The sequence below is a fragment of the Gadus chalcogrammus genome, unplaced genomic scaffold (assembly GCF_026213295.1).
Source record: "Gadus chalcogrammus isolate NIFS_2021 unplaced genomic scaffold, NIFS_Gcha_1.0 GACHA086, whole genome shotgun sequence".
NCBI lineage: Eukaryota > Metazoa > Chordata > Actinopteri > Gadiformes > Gadidae > Gadus > Gadus chalcogrammus.
The window spans coordinates 108,506-124,993 of record NW_026613521.1 but is presented as its reverse complement, the minus strand read 5'-3'; the positions used below and the strand labels follow the sequence as shown (position 1 = coordinate 124,993).

Below are 16,488 nucleotides of genomic sequence, written 5' to 3'. Positions count from 1 at the left end.
TATCAATTCTCCTGATGTGGTCTTTTAACACCGGGTCAAATTTTGCCATCAGTTCTACCTCTTTCAGGAAGTTCCCATTGTTGGCCTGATGCAAAGTATCGACAGAACCCCTGAAAGCAAGATTCCTCTCTGCCAAAGACTGAATGATGCTAATCAAACGTGTGAGATATACACTATTCTCATGCTGTTTCAGAAAAGCTCCTAAATTGACCCAATCACGCTGTCCCTCTGTTAACAGTTTTGTGGACTTTCTGGAGAATAATTTGCAACAGAAGCAGTAAACCGCATCATTCTTCTTTGAATAAATTAGCCAGCTTCGCTTGATTTTTTCCCCAATAACTAATTGTCTACACGTATAATGGTAATGAAAGCTTCGACCATCAGATTTTTTGGGGAAGGTGAAGGTGTCACTAATTTGCACTGGCCCTCTTCTTACCAGATCAGTCCTTTCTGAGTCAGACAGGAATGCTGACCATTCAGCTGGGTCAATTGGAGGAGCTGTTGATCCACCTTGATAGCTGGTGCTTGTTGAGGGAGTGGATGGGAAATCCATAGCAGTGGATGCTGTAGAAGGACCTGTAGGGACATTAGATACAAAAATAGAATCATAACATAACACAAGATATTTCACATTTAAGTAAGGCAACATAAAACAAAAACTGTTAGATTAACTGACCTGTCATGCCGGCTGACCATTCAGCTGGGTCAATTGGAGGAGCTGTTGATCCACCTTGATAGCTAGTGCTTGTTGCCCGGCGCGACTGGTTCGCTGCGACCCCCCGAGAGCAAAAATACGGTGTTATTTATGTTATTTATGTGTATTTAAATCGAAATCTATGTGTCTTAAACTATGTTAAACGTATAAACTATAAACTATTACTATTATAACTATGTATACGTTTAACTATGTGTCTTAAACCTATAAATCGTACTCTTCTACTGGAACTCAAACGCAGTCCGGCAGTTGTACCATCGGGGGAACTTCTCAACGAACTACAGGCTCTTGGCTTGCTATGTAAACCCCCCAGCCCCAGCCCTGGCAAGGGCTGGCTGAGGAGGCGCCGAAAGCGATGTGAGAGACGCTGTAAGAGGGGAAAGAGAGCCGGCGTCCGTGCTAGACTAAGAGCCAACTCTAGCCGGCCGGCTCTCCCGTCCATCCTGCTCTCCAACGTCCGCTCCCTGGAGAATAAACTGGACTACATCCGACTACAGCGGACTACTCAACGGGGGACTAGGGACTGCTGTGTCTGTGTTTTTACAGAGACATGGCTCAACGATCGAGTCCCGGATGCGGCCATTCAGCTAGACGGACTAACCTCGCATCGAGCCGACAGGGACTCATCACTGTGCGGCAAGACCCGAGGTGGCGGGCTGTGTGTTTACGTCAACACTGACTGGTGCAACAACTCTGCCCTAGTCTCAAAGTACTGTTCATCGCTGGTGGAATACGCGGTTGTGGGATGTAGACCCTTTTATTTGCCACGAGAGTTCTCCTCCCTGCATGTGGTAGCTGTTTACATTCCCCCCAGTGCAAATGCTAAGGATGCGCTGGCCGCACTTTACAGAGCCATTAGCGATCTCCAAAACACTCACCCAGAAGGACTGCTCATTGTCGCTGGAGATTTCAACCATGCAAATCTCAAAACTGTGCTTCCTAAATTTCATCAACATGTGGATTTTGCGACGAGAGGGGCGAGCATGCTGGACCTTGTTTACACCAACGTAATTGGTGCGTACCGGGCTGAGCCCCGCCCCCACCTCGGATACTCGGATCACATCTCCGTCAAGCTGATCCCAGCATACAGACCGCTCGTCAGACGCTCCAGACCAGCCAAGAAACAGGTGAAAACCTGGCCAGCAGGAGCCATCTCTGCCCTCCAGGACTGTTTTGAGTGCACCGACTGGCATATGTTTAGGGAAGCAGCAACCACCGACGGCTTCATTGACCTGGAGGAGTACACAGCATCAGTGACTGGTTACATCAGTAAGTGCACTGATGACGTCACTGTCACCAAGTCCATCACCACACGCTCCAACCAGAAGCCATGGATGACTGCAGAGGTACGTGCACTGCTGAGAGCCCGAGACATAGCCTTCAGAGCAGGTGATAAGGAGGCTCTGAGCATAGCGAGGGCAATACTGGCCCGGGCTATCAGGGATGCTAAGCGTGCACATGCTCAGAAAATCCACGCCCACTTCAGAGACAGTGGAGACACACGGCAGCTATGGCAGGGCATTCAAGCCATCACCAACTACAGGACATCTACACCAGCCTGTGACAGCGATGCCTCATTGCCTGATGCGCTGAACGTGTTCTACGCCCGGTTTGAAGCAAAAAATGATGTGGTGGCGGAGAAGAACATTCCCTCTCCCGACGAACAAGTGCTACGTCTGACCACGGCTGAGGTGAAAAAGTCACTGCGCAGAGTGAATCCGCGTAAGGCTGCTGGCCCAGACAACATTCCCGGGAGTGTGCTCAAAGGATGTGCAGACCAGCTGGCAGATGTTCTCACGGACATCTTCAACATCTCCCTGAGCAGTGCCAACGTCCCATCGTGCTTCAAAACTACCACCATTGTCCCTGTGCCGAAAAAGTCACCTGTGTCCTGCCTCAACGACTACCGCCCCATAGCACTCACTTCTACCATCATGAAGTGCTTTGAGAGGCTGATCCTGAGGCACATAAAGAGCCTCCTGCCTCCCACCCTAGACCCCCTGCAGTTTGCGTATCGAGCAAACCGCTATACCGATGACGCCATCTCAACCACCCTCCACCTAGCACTCACCCACCTGGAAAAAAAGGACATATGTTAGAATGCTGTTCATAGACTTCAGTTCAGCATTCAACACAATCGTCCCCCAGCACCTGATCATGAAGCTGGGCTTGCTGGGCCTGAACATCTCCCTCTGCAACTGGATCTTGGACTTTCTGACGGGGAGACCCCAGACAGTCCGGATCGGGAAAAACACCTCCAACACCACCACTCTGAGCACAGGGGCCCCTCAAGGCTGTGTGCTCAGTCCACTGCTGTTCACACTACTGACGCACGACTGCACGGCGCTACACGGCTCGAATCACATCATCAAGTTCGCCGACGATACGACCGTGGTGGGTCTGATAGAAAAGAACGACGAGTCAGCTTATAGAGAGGAGGTGAAACAACTGCTAACCTGGTGCAAAGTCAACAACCTGTCCCTGAACGTAGACAAAACCAAAGAGATTGTTGTTGACTTCAGGAGAGCACAGAGGGACCACGAGCCGCTGGACGTTGATGGCTCCCCGGTGGAGATCGTGAAGAACACCAAATTCCTTGGTGTCCACCTGGCCGAGAGCTTAACCTGGTCCCTCAACACCGGCTCCACGGTTAAGAAAGCCCAGCAGCGCCTCCACTTCCTGAGAAGGCTGAAGAGAGCCCACCTCCCACCCCCCATTCTCACCACTTTTTACAGAGGGACCATAGAGAGCATCCTGGGTAGCTGCATCACTGCCTGGTTCGGAAACTGCACCAAACTTGACCGCAAGAACCTGCAGCGCGTAGTGAGGACAGCTGAGAAGATCATCGGCGTCTCTCTCCCCACCATCTCAGACATTTACACCACTCGTTGCATCCGCAAGGCAACCAGCATTGTGGATGACCCCTCCCACCCCTCACACAAATTCTTCTCCCCCCTTCCGTCTGGCAGAAGGTACCGGAGCATCCGGTCCGCCACAACCAGACTACAGTACAGCTTCTTCCCCCAGGCCATCCGACTCCTCAACTCTAAGGGACAGATCTGATCATCTCTGTTACCCTTGGTTTATGCACTATTGCACTATTGCTTTATATTCATATTTATTATATTCATATTTATATTCCCGCACTACTCAGACACATAGTCATATTTATATTTATATTCCCGCACTACAAATTCCACACAGTCACTTTACTGGTTTGCAGTTATATGTAGCATGTTGTTGTTGTTGTTGTTGTTGATTTTTTGTTATTATTGTCGCTCTATGTTGCACCTTATGTTCTTGGGAAACGCTATTTCATTTCACTGTATACTGTGTATATGGCTGAAATGACAATAAATTATCTTGAATCTTGAATCTTGTTGAGGGAGTGGATGGGACATCCATAGCAGTGGATGCTGTAGAAGGACCTGTAGGGACATTAGATACAAAAATAGAATCATAACATAACACAAGATATTTCACAGTTAAGTAAGGCAACATAAAACAAAAACTGTTAGATTAACTGACCTGTCATGCCGGCTGACCATTCAGCTGGGTCAATTGGAGGAGCTGTTGATACACCTTGATAGCTAGTGCTTGTTGAGGGAGTGGATGGGACATCCATAGCAGTGGATGCTGTAGAAGGACCTGTATGGACATTAGATACAAAAATAGAATCATAACATAACACAAGATATTTCACAGTTAAGTAAGGCAACACAAAACAAAAACTGTTAGATTAACTGACCTGTTATGCCGGCAGAGGTTGAAGTCGGTGTATCAGTGACTGTCAATGCTGGTAACTGTTCCTCAATGGGTAAAAGTTCTTCCTCACTTTCAGGTGACTGTAAGTCTGCTGGGGGTGAACCTGCAAAGATAAAATAAATAAATCAACAAATAAAAAAAATGTAATTATTTTTTTTTAAATGTGTCATGTCATATTAAAAGACTATGTAGCCATTTGCCATCAAGAAAAACCTCACCTGCTGTATCATCAGCTGTGGAGGCACTTACACTTGATGACACATCGGGGGCAGGTACAGTTGGTTGTGCTCCAAAATACTTCAACAGTGTTCCTGAAAAAATAACATTGCAAAAGTGCATAGTTGATAGTGAGTTTATGAAAAATGAGTTTATTTTGCCATAATTACTTACACTCATCAACAAACAATTCCACACCCAACCATTCCTATTCTAGTGAGGCAAAATAAGGCACAGCCTAATTGCAGTGTGGTGAACACTTAACATCCTAAATATAATATTAATACAATATAAGTATATTTTCATCACAGACGTCTCCTCACTTCAACATGGTGTTTTCTCATAAAGACCAATAGGCCATCTCTCAACAAAGATCTTAGAGCAGAGCGCACATTGTGCTCCATCTTTGGCTGAGATGTCACTTTTACTAACGTGCACAAGCACAGCAATGCTAGCTTGCATCCCTTACACCTAGAAGGTTAAGTTCACCTTTGGCTGTTTCCTCCAATATAAACCGATATCTCACGGACTAAGACTCTGCACTTAGTCGCTGTCAGACTCACCACTATGTCACATTTATAAAACAGTACTGTTTTCATGTAGCTAGCTACTAGTGCTAATGTCCACCTCAGTCAGCGAGCTAAAGTTAGATTAAGCCTGGCAAGAGCTAGCAGTACATGTTTGATTGAACATCCTAAACACTGCCAATATCGTTGACATCTGATATACACCTAGATAAATGTATATTAATGAGTTACATACACTGTTGATGAATATAGCTCATGTGATGGCAAATATAAGATGAAATTAACTCGCTAGCTAGCTAGCTAACTCCTATGATAGCTTGAGCTGCTCCTCCCTCAAATGAGTTCAAAACATATTTTAAATAATCATGCAATCATACCTTTATCTTGCTCTTTTTTCTCATCTTCTGTCCTTTTCTTTTTCCGTTTTTGGGCACCAGAGAGATACATCCTTTTAGATGACATGCTTATATATGTCCCTTCCAACTTAACCTTGAGTATTATGCAGTGTCTGTCTATGACCGCGAATTATCTGTCAGCAGAATGAGCACGCAGTTGATATGCATGACTCGAACGCTGGCAGATATATTGATCGTAAAATAAGAATTTTCTTGTATAGATGTATTCTTTATTTCATTCAATCAGGTCACTTGTTTAAGTTATTTAATATTATTATTATTATTATTTTTAATTATATATTTTTTTTTTCGATAGGGGGCCCCCTGGCGGTCAGGAGGCCCCAAGTGCCCGCTTGTATCGCTTATGCCTCGGGCCGGCCCTGGGTGTATGACACAAAAATGTATACAGTGTCAGTCAAACATATACCTGGTGGTATTCCAAGTAGGAGGTTAAGTGGTACACCTGGTTAGTTAAGTTAGAGGAAGTGGTAAACCTCCTTATAGTAGCCTGCTGGCTTTCTGTAGTTAAGAGAATGGAGACTCCAGACCACTACCTCTAGCTTAACTTACCCTGGTTCGACACTTAACCACCTAATAGTAACCACCTAATAGTAACACATCCCAGGTCTAGGGTTATTTTGACTTTCCACAAAATATTAACTTTGTTGGAACAAAAAGGAAGAAATGGTATTCTGTATAAGGCATCAGCAACATCAGTTTAATCTTTGTTTTTTTTGTACTGTCTAGACCTGTCTAAAGCTCCCAGAGAAGAACAATCGTCAGAGGAAGACACTGCCTCCTTCTCATCATTGTCTTCAATGAGCCGGTCCTCCTCCTGTTCTTCCTCCTCCTCCTCAGATGAGAAGATGAAACGAAAGGGCAAGGGAAAACTCAGACTTTCAAAGACAAAGAACAAAATAAAGAAGGCCAGGAAGCACCACAAAGTGACTGATGTCTGCAAAAGAGGTAAAACTCTAGTGAAACGTTGATTCTATCCTTTTTGGAGCAAATTCATTTTCCACCTCCTTGTCTTCAACATTTGAGATTTACCTTTCTCCAGGTCATTCAGCCTTTCTCTGAGTTTGACCAGAGAGGTTAAAAGTGAAGCGAGAAGCACAAATGTCTGTTAAATTCTGTGTTCTATTTTCAGAAGGGGGAGGGGGGGGAAATCCCAGAGTCGAGCCCTCATACCTCATACAGAAGTTAATTGAAAAGTTTACATTGTGACGTTATGTGACACTCCCACTTATGCAGACTGGAACTATTCACGTTTACTCCCATTGTAGTCTGGCAGAGCGGAAATGGACAGCGTCTATTGCGCTAGCATCAGATTCCACCGCTACTCCTCCCCTTCCGGTTGCTGGCTTTCCCGTATTGCGCACCGCTGCTACTTCCCGGGGTTAGCCCCGCCCTACGATTATGATTGGTTTAAAGAAATAAAAACAGGCCCGCCCAGTTTCCCCCCGGATAGACGGATCTAAATAGCGTGGTTCCAGACCATTCTACTTGCTGTAGTTTGGTCTGGCTTTGCGAGACTACTCCCATTTGTAATGTATTACACTGGAAAAAGGGTTTTATGCCGCACTTCATCTGATTATTATTTTGTAATTCAATTCAAATAAACATTTTTTGTTTTATTTTTAAAATAACTTTTTTTTATTTCAAAATACTGTGAAATATAGATATTTTTAGTTAGGAGTTCAATTAAGAAATATCTATTTTGACAAATGTAAAATGTCAAGGTTACGTACAAGCCTGCGCATGCGCATTAAATACAAAGACGCTTACGACTACTGGACCAAACCGCAGTGTTGCCAACTTAGCGATTTTGTCGCTATATTTAGCTACTTTTCAGACCCCTTTGGCGACTTTTTTTCAAAACAGCGACAAGCGACAAATCTAGCTTCTTTTTCAGCTGCTATTGGTGACTTTTGGCGACTTTTTGAGGTGAAAGAACTACACTTGACCAGAGTGACGATGACTCACTGGCGGCAGTAGCTCAGGTGGTAGAGCGGGTTGGCTGGTAATCTGAAGGTTGTTGGTTCAATCCCCGGCTTCACCTAGCCCTATCGAGGTGTCTTTGGCAAAGCACCTAACCCTGACTGATGTCGCGATGTGATGTTGAATCCAGACAGAAGTGCCTCAAGGCCATGAAGCGGCGAGAGCCGAGCGGGAAAAAATGATGATGATGTATACAATAATGAGAAACAATTGTTTGATTAAATTGTAATCTTTTTGATTGGATAAACCAAATTATTTCTGATAGATATTTCTTAAATGAGAACCAATTGTTGGAGTGAATCAATATTTTTTTGTTTAGGATTTAACATACGATTTAAATGTATTAACTTCATTCAAAGAATAAAATTATACTTGGTGCCAAGTTGTATTATTTTGTTTTTATGAACATAGGAAATATTGTTTGAGGCAAGCTATATATTTGTCATTGGCTCAAGTTATGTAATATAGATGTGAACCATTACCCATGTTTTTTTTACTTGGTTCAACAGAAGGCTTTTTCCAGTGTATGTTGCTCTACCTTGGTCAGTAACTTTGGTCTGACGGTAGTACTTTTAGCTCCAGCTCCAGCCTAGCATAGAATATTGAATCAGATTAGGCCATTAGCATCTCGCCTATTAGTATCTTGCTCAAAAGTGACTAAGAATTCAAAAAATAATTCTAATTAAAACTTGATTCTTCTGTAGTTGCAAAGAGTACAAAGACAGTGGATAATGAAATGTGGCGATTGTCTATTCTGATAAAACATGGAACTATACTCTCATTCCAGCATAGTAAATTAGGACATTTGCTGACACATCTGAAAATAGTCCCTCCATGTGTTAAAAGGATTATCAGGAGTGAATCAACCCGTAGCCCTGTTGTTTGAGGCTGCCGAGTGCTGTCAATAGGTATTAGAACGACAGCAATAGTTACAACGTAGACCAGATGCGGGCATATGAAAACGAAACTCACATGCCCTCAGCAGTTAGCGTTGGCTGCCGTTTCGCTATTTGGTCTACCGTGCATGGAATTCTCTCGTTCTCATGCCTATCAACAGCACTTGGCAATGTGAAACAACAGGGCTACAGGTTGATTCACTCCGCATAATCCCTTTAAGTCAAGTACTTCAAACCACGGTACTGATCACCATGTTCATTCTCTGTTGGTACACTTTGTAATTACTGAAGTATTACATGGGGAAAATATCAGATTTCTTAGTTACGTTTGAGCATACGTTGATGCTAATGGGCGAGATAATGGTCTAATCTGATTCAATGATCTATGCTTGGCTGGAGCCAAAAATGCTACCGCCAGACTCAGAACGGCTGGATGAACTGGAGAAAGGTCAATCTCAATTAGGCTACTTAACTCGAGGGAAAGTGGAAACTGGTGTAATTCCCCAAATGGTGACGTATCCCTTTAATTCTACCCTAACATAAAGTGGACAAACTATTTAAAGGAGCTAGGTGGAATTCTGTTTTGTCTTGTATCCTGCCACATAATAATACAATAAGCATTTCAACTCATAGCACTGTTGTGAACACACATTTTTATGTACCGTCCATAATGTATTTTTTCTTTATGATTTGCTTCTTGCAGCCCGTGGCCCTTTTGAAGTGATAAGAAGATACAAGAAGGTCCTGAAAGCATACAACCGGGGCTTGAAATTGTCGGCTTCCTGTGCATACGCAGGGGTGAACGAACTCACAGTCAGGTCCACGGCAAGCATTGCAGAGCTGGCAACAGCGTCACCTGCCGAGTTCACAAAGCTCCTCGATAAAACCAAACAGGCAAAGCTGAAAGATGTAGCAAATTTATGCGAAAACTACATTAAAGGTGATGCTGAGGTTCAGACAAAAATAGATGACTTAAAAAGTCAATGCAAATTAATCCCGTATGCAAAGAGAGCATAATTATTATTTTTTTACCCCAGTTTGTGTTGTTTTTTTCCAAGTGTGGTTACGAAATATTGCCGTGTTTTTTGCAGTGTTCCAGGAGACCATCAGGTTAACCATCAGTGGAGAGTTCTTTGTTAGAGAGTTATAAATAAAGTATTTTCATCCCCCTTCCCAACAGTGTGTGCTGAGATCATTCATTTCCAGTCTGAGAGTTAAAATATTTGCTATCGTTAATAAATGTTATAATAAATATTTGTATATAATTTATAATTACTATTCCAACTTTATTATAAGGGTCCCAAATACTAATAGTTATATATTACTAATATATTAATTAAGCTTAACCAACTTTATTATAAGGGTCCCCAATACTAATAGTTATATATTAATAATATATTAATTAAGCTTAACCAACTTTATTATAAGGGTCACCCATACTGATAGTTATATATTACTAATATATTAATTAAGCTTAACCAACTTTATTATAAGGGTCCCCCATACTGATAGTTGTATATTAATTAAGCTTAACCAACTTTATTATAAGGGTCCCCCATACTGATAGTTATATATTACTAATATATTAATTAAGCTTAACCAACTTTATTATAAGGGTCCCCCATACTGATAATTATATATTACTAATATATTAATTAAGCTTAACCAACTTTATTATAAGGGTCCCCCATACTGATAGTTATGTATTAATTAAGCTTAACCAACTTTATTATAAGGGTCCCCCATACTGATAGTTATATATTACTAATATATTAATTAAGCTTAACCAACTTTATTATAAGGGTCCCCCATACTGTTAGTTATATATTACTAATATATTAATTAAGCTTAACTAACTTCATTGTAAGAGTCCTATGATGAGTGGATCATATTGGGATAGGCAGAAGCACAGTTTAATAACAATTAGTTAATTAATAATATGTCATTAACTTTTATATTAACATATAGTTTGTAAATAAACATTTAACATTTAAATAATGTAAGAAATAACTGTTAATTAGTGCCAAAAATACATTTAGTTAACTATTAATAAATATTAATACAATATTAGTTAATATATTGTCTTATATTTATTTAAACATTAACATACAGAATGTATGCAAACTAATATTTAATTAATGATGGAAAAACTATTAACTTGTTCCAAATAGATATTTCAGTAACAATTAACAAATATTAACAAAGGGTTAAGTAATGACTAGTTTGCTATTTATTATGGCACCTTATTATCAGTGGCGATTTTGGTTTGGAAACTCTGGTGGGGCCCATGCAGGAAAATATTATAACGCAATCCAGAAATACCACATATTACTACCATCACAAAAAAAACAGTAGCAAGTGACAGAGGGGACCAAAATTGCAGCTGAATAATGCCATCACTCAAACGCGAATCTGACAACATATATTATATAAGTATGGTTTAAGTTGCATTAAGTTTGCAGGCCACCATACTGTACAATTAACAATGAATCTAGCCTGATAGAGTGGTTGCCTATTCAGACCTGGATAATCCTGGGTGAAAATTTAAGTAAGTTTGGGCTAAGATGGTAATTACTGTGCTTTAAGGACAGTGCTGTCTGGTCTCCTTTGTGTGGCTGAGGTGAAACACAAGCATTTTTTTCCGCTTGAACAACTCCTGGTTGAACGATCTATTCTTGTCCTTTCCCTCTTGAATAATGATTAAATCCGTCGGGCGATGTGGTCCCAAACGTTTTATCTCCAACTTCTGTTCAAGTGCTAAATCTCACATGAGACAGATACTCAACACGATTCATCATTTAATGAATGAAACGTCCATTTGTTGTTATTTACTGTAACAGTAACTGTAACAGTAACTACGTTAGCCAGCTAGCAAGATCTGATCGGCTCCCGCCGTAAACCCCGCCCTTTCTACAAATCAGCCAATGAGAAGAGCTTTGGGGCACTAAACTTCTGGCCCCACCGCCGAAACAGAAGCGGGCGCTGCGCACGCGCTTGCTCGCGCAACAGCACCAGTTTCTACACTGCAGCAGACGGGGCCATCTCGGCTGTGCCCCACCGAGCGGAAATGACGAGACGGAGCAACGAACTATTTCACACACAACTACTACACTACAACAATTGCGTTCATCAAATTAAAACTGCGGACATGTAATTAATTATTAACAATTAATGTATTATTAACTTATGCTCAATGACATTTTTGAAAAAAAAAGTACAATCGTGCCCTGCACGGCAGCGTTCTCTGGTGGGGCCGTGCCCCACTGGCCCCTAATGCAAAGACGCCACTGCTTATTATAAAGTGTTACCAATTTTTTTTATGAGGGGGGGGTTGTGATCAACATTTTTGATCACCAGCCGCCCCTGATATACACACACAATATTGTTCCCAGTTCCTTCACTTTGCTCTTGTTCTTCCAGTTGGACACACACACACACACACACACACACACACACACACACACACACACACACACACACACACACACACACACACACACGCACCTTCTTGTCGTCTGACTCATTGTTCAACAAAAAAACCGACGGATGGACAGACGGAGAGACAGGGTCAAAGGTCAAAGCCCTAGGTGTTCAAGGAGTATCTCATTGTTCTTTAGGAGTGGGTCCTAGACTTTAACGCATAAACTGTAATCACTTACCTCCATCTAGTGGACGAGACAAACCAATGCACCCACCTCATGAAGTAACAACAACCATTAGTCCGACACTCACAAACCATTAAAGAGCAGTGATTTTGACCTCAAATCAAATGGAAATGCAATCAATGGAACCCGAAGACTATTGTTAGCAGAAGTAAAGTGCTTTAGTGTTTCATCGTGGACATGCCCTTTGTTTTTTGTTCTGTAGGCATGTCCAAACTATTCCACAAAGGGCCGAGTGGCTGAAGGTATTCTTTCCAACCGTTAATATCGTGTTTAACTTAGCACTACTTTATTCGTTTTCGCTGTACTGGATTTATTGTTATAATGAAGGGGACATATTAATGATCCTGTTAGTAGAGGCCATACCGTGCACACAAAGCCGCCTCACTTGAAATGAGACGTCCATCTTAACCACACACTGTATAAAATGTATGTATAATGTATACATTTACTGTATAGAGTTTAAAAAGACACCACATGTATTCGTGACAGCAAAAGGTAGTGCCTGCATCACCATTGTCACTGGTGGTTATTCAAACTTGTGTGACTGCAAGAAAACAGCATAAAAACCCCACTGATAACACATTTGTTGTAGCGATTTAAAGGATGTTTTTTTCGAAAATATGGTCTAAGATTGTGAGTATATGCCCTAGTTCAGGATGGATCATAGACCATTAGGTAATAAATGTATACGGGAACAACCTATGGGTGTGCTGCTCTGTCCTCACCGCGTGTCGCGTGGCAGGGCCTTCGGTTGGGAGGTTGGGCGACAGTGCCTGTATGTGGGGGGTTATTCAAAATGAACAGGAGGCGATCAACCGAGTGGGCGTGCAGCCCGGTGTGATCAAGTGTGAGACCATGCATGAATGTGTCCCCCTCGATAGGTGCGTACAGCGTGTGAGTACATGCGCCACAGCGCCTGTGCACGTGTGATTATCCACAGGGCCGTGGGGGGTCCGGGGACACCGAGCCAGAGACACCCCCTGTCACCCTCACCACAGAAGGTCAGGCTGAGGTAAGAACAAATGGCCAAAAAATAAAAACGCCACCACTTCTCTCTAAGCTGTCGTCCAATCATGTTGAACAACACTCGTTGTCATGTGGGTTTTATGGGGAAGAAAACAGGGTGGAGCTAAAGAGATGGCTTATTTTTTTAGGAGGTGATATTGTTTTTTATCTCTGTTGGGAGTACCAAGCGTTGCACTGAGAACTCAAGTCAACACTGTGAACTGGGATAATTATTACATAGATTATTATTTGAACTGTATGTCTTTGAGCAGTTGGAACTGAAAATCATCAGAGGTGAGAGAAGTGAACTTTAACTTTTGACATGTTTGTTTGCTTTTAAAACTTAAAATGAGGGGGCTAATGCATAGAACACGAACCTGCAGAGGAGAAGAGTTTTAGAAAATCTTTCTTTACATAATTTTTTCCTTTTTTCATGAATTGAAATTATTAATGTTCAATTTTTTATAAATTATTTAGAATGTTTCCTCTTTGATGTTTTGCAGGGGTCTTGACATCCATTTCACCATTAAAACATGGCGAAACACCAATACAACGGTAAGCTATATAAAAAAAAGCACCGGTGCTCCTAAATATGGTGGATATTTTATTTTTAAATACATGAAACCAACAATATGTTTTCCAGTGGGCACATTCCTGCAAGGAATCAGCGACAGACTCCTTGCTGGGGTACAACCCGGTATCACGCAATTGCGTGCTCCTGCGCACAAACGTTAATCTATTGAAGCGTGTTCCCGAGCACGATAGTCCGACTTTTTGCGTGTTACACAAAACGAAATGTAAACCAATGCATTCTGAATGGGAGTGTTCTAAGACAATTAACGTGCTCCACAAAACGGTACGAGAGAGAGAGAAAGAGAGAGCGGGAGGGACAGAGAGAGAGAGAGAGAGAGAGAGCGAGAGAGAGGCTTCAGAAAGGGTGTGCGCAGATAGTACAGTGCACCCTAGTTATGTTTATGCCAAAACCTATATATATAATTAGGCTGTGGAAATTGCAATAAGTTAAGAACACAACTTCGCACGTTGAGCACACAGCCGTGTGACTTGTTTATTTTGTAAAAAAGAAAACCGGCGTGCTGAAGGTAAACAAATCCAGCATGGTCTGTGACGTCATGAGACGCACGTAATCCTTAGGAACCGCGATCCCTGAACCACCAAGAATGTAAATGACATGCAGTAAACAACAACACAATTGAAAGAACAACACATAGCGAAATACTGTAGGTGAATTATGTTACGGTCACTACAAGGCTATAATTATATGATTTAGCGTGTAATGAGACAATCTATAGCCAAATTGTCGAAGATGCCCGAGAATCTTCGGGGATATCAGCATGGGAAATCGGCGAATCAGACCCATGAAGGGGGGGGGGGACACGTTAGTTGAAGGGGGGGGGGGGGGGGGGGGGGGGACACGTTTGTTGAGGGGGGGGAGACACGTTTGTAGGGGGGGGGGGCACGCTCGACAACGAGAGTTGGTTTTTATTGAACGCTCGACAACGAGAGTTGTTTTTTATTGAACGAGACTTCAACACGGAACAGCTGCACGAAACGATGGTCACGTCACTCTCGGTGACGGTGTCGACAATAATGAACACACGAACAATGTTAATAGAACAACACACAACCACATAAAATCCCGAACCCATTAACCCCACTTAATCCTAACAACAAAACAAGTTAACAAAAGCCCCATTTGTCAACTGAGAACCCCAATTCCCAGAATCCCCCGCGGCTCCGGAACACGGCGTAGCTTATATTAATCTTTATTATCTGAATAGGAAATGCAATATTTTAGGACAGATACACCATTAAACACGTTTCTAATGACATTTCTAGCGAGAAATGTACATTTTCCTTACATAATCTTCAGTCAGTGAATGTGTATGATCTTTATTAATCTTTATTATCTGAATGGGAAATGCAATATTTTAGGACAGATACACCATTAAACGCGTTTCTAATGACTTTTCTAGCGAGAAATGTACATTTTCCTTACATAATCTTTAGTCAGTGAATGTGTATGATCTTTATTAATCTTTATTATCTGAAAGGGAAATGCAATATTTTAGGACCGATTCACTGTTAAACGTGTTTCTAATAACATTTCTAGCGAGAAATATACTTTTTACTTGCATAATCTTCAGTCAGTGATTGTGTCTGATATTTAGTTTTATAGTTATTAGGATTTGATCGGCTCGCTCGCATGTTTCAACAACGTCAGGTTGCTTTCGCTAAACTAGCAGCTCACGTGCTTCCTGCGTTTGTGTTATTAAACTGTTACTTTATGTAACTTTTAATGATATCATCTTGTTAGAAACACGTATATCTGAGAGCCAACCCAGTCGCCAAAAGCAATACGTTGACAGTGTACTTTTCGTGAACACTGGATTACGTCGCATTTCAACATAAAATAGCGTGTTATACACACACACACACGCACGCACACGCACAGACACACACACACAAGCACACACAAGCACACACACGCACGCACAGTCACACAGACACAGACACACACACAGTGGCGGACTTAGCAATTTGGGGGCTCAAGGCGAATTTAGCTAGTGGGGCCCTCAACATTCATATGCGAGAAATACGTTTTCAGATATCACACCATCGTATGTCAAAATGCAAAATATTTATTTAACAAAAATAATTTTAAAAGGAAATTGAAGCTTTCAGTGCTAACTGTATTTTTTATATGTGCAATCAATAAACATATCTTTAAATAAAATGTACATCTGAATGCCAAAAAATAAATAAATGTAAAAAAGTAAAGCAGTGTGACAGAGCATTTGTAACTGAACTTAATGATAAAGAATAATTATTAATCACAACAACACTTAAAGTGAAAATATGAGAGAGAGGAGGCAGAGTTTGTGCATGTGTGAGAGAAAGAGAGAGAATGAGTATGTGAGAGAGAGGTCTGAGTGAGTGATGAAGAATGTCCCTGTGTGTGTGTGTGGCACCGGTTTTCATGCATCAGGGTCGGGATGTGTACCATCTGTAGAAATCTAGAACAGAAAAAATAAATGCAAACACATTAACAGTTAACACTTTTTGTAATATGATACATAGTATGCAAAACCATTCAATTTGCTTGAGATGATAATGATTATATGATTAATTATCAAGCAGTCACAGGAATGCACTGCAAAATCATTACCTCACTTCTTGTCCCTGTTTCTGTGCTGTCCTCTCTCTCCTTCTGTCCCTCTGTTTCTATACCTCTTCATCTGCTTCTCTCTCCCTGGTATGCCCATGTGCCTTACTGTCACTATC

At 41.8% G+C, this 16,488-nt stretch overlaps 1 protein-coding gene across 1 annotated transcript; it reads right to left on the bottom strand.

The window, feature by feature from the left end:
• Nucleotides 1-2,829: 2,829 nt before the first annotated feature.
• Nucleotides 2,830-5,826, bottom strand: LOC130378544 (uncharacterized). Its single transcript, XM_056585269.1, has 5 exons — nt 5,601-5,826; nt 4,699-4,791; nt 4,464-4,583; nt 4,244-4,363; nt 2,830-4,143 (listed from the first exon to the last, which is right to left on the bottom strand). Exons 1-5 carry the CDS (start codon nt 5,683-5,685, stop codon nt 4,031-4,033), a joined length of 531 nt encoding a protein of 176 aa, XP_056441244.1. The 5' UTR covers nt 5,686-5,826; the 3' UTR covers nt 2,830-4,030.
• Nucleotides 5,827-16,488: the final 10,662 nt, after the last annotated feature.

Coding starts and splice junctions, on each gene's coding strand:
- LOC130378544 (XM_056585269.1), bottom strand. CDS start 5,685: ATGTCATCTAAAAGGATGTATCTCTCTGGTGCCCAAAAACGGAAAAAG. Junction 4,792..5,600: donor GAAAAAAGAGCAAGATAAAG/GTATGATTGCAT, acceptor TTATTTTTTCAG/GAACACTGTTGAAGTATTTT. Junction 4,144..4,243: donor ATGGTCAGCCGGCATGACAG/GTCAGTTAATCT, acceptor ATGTCCCTACAG/GTCCTTCTACAGCATCCACT.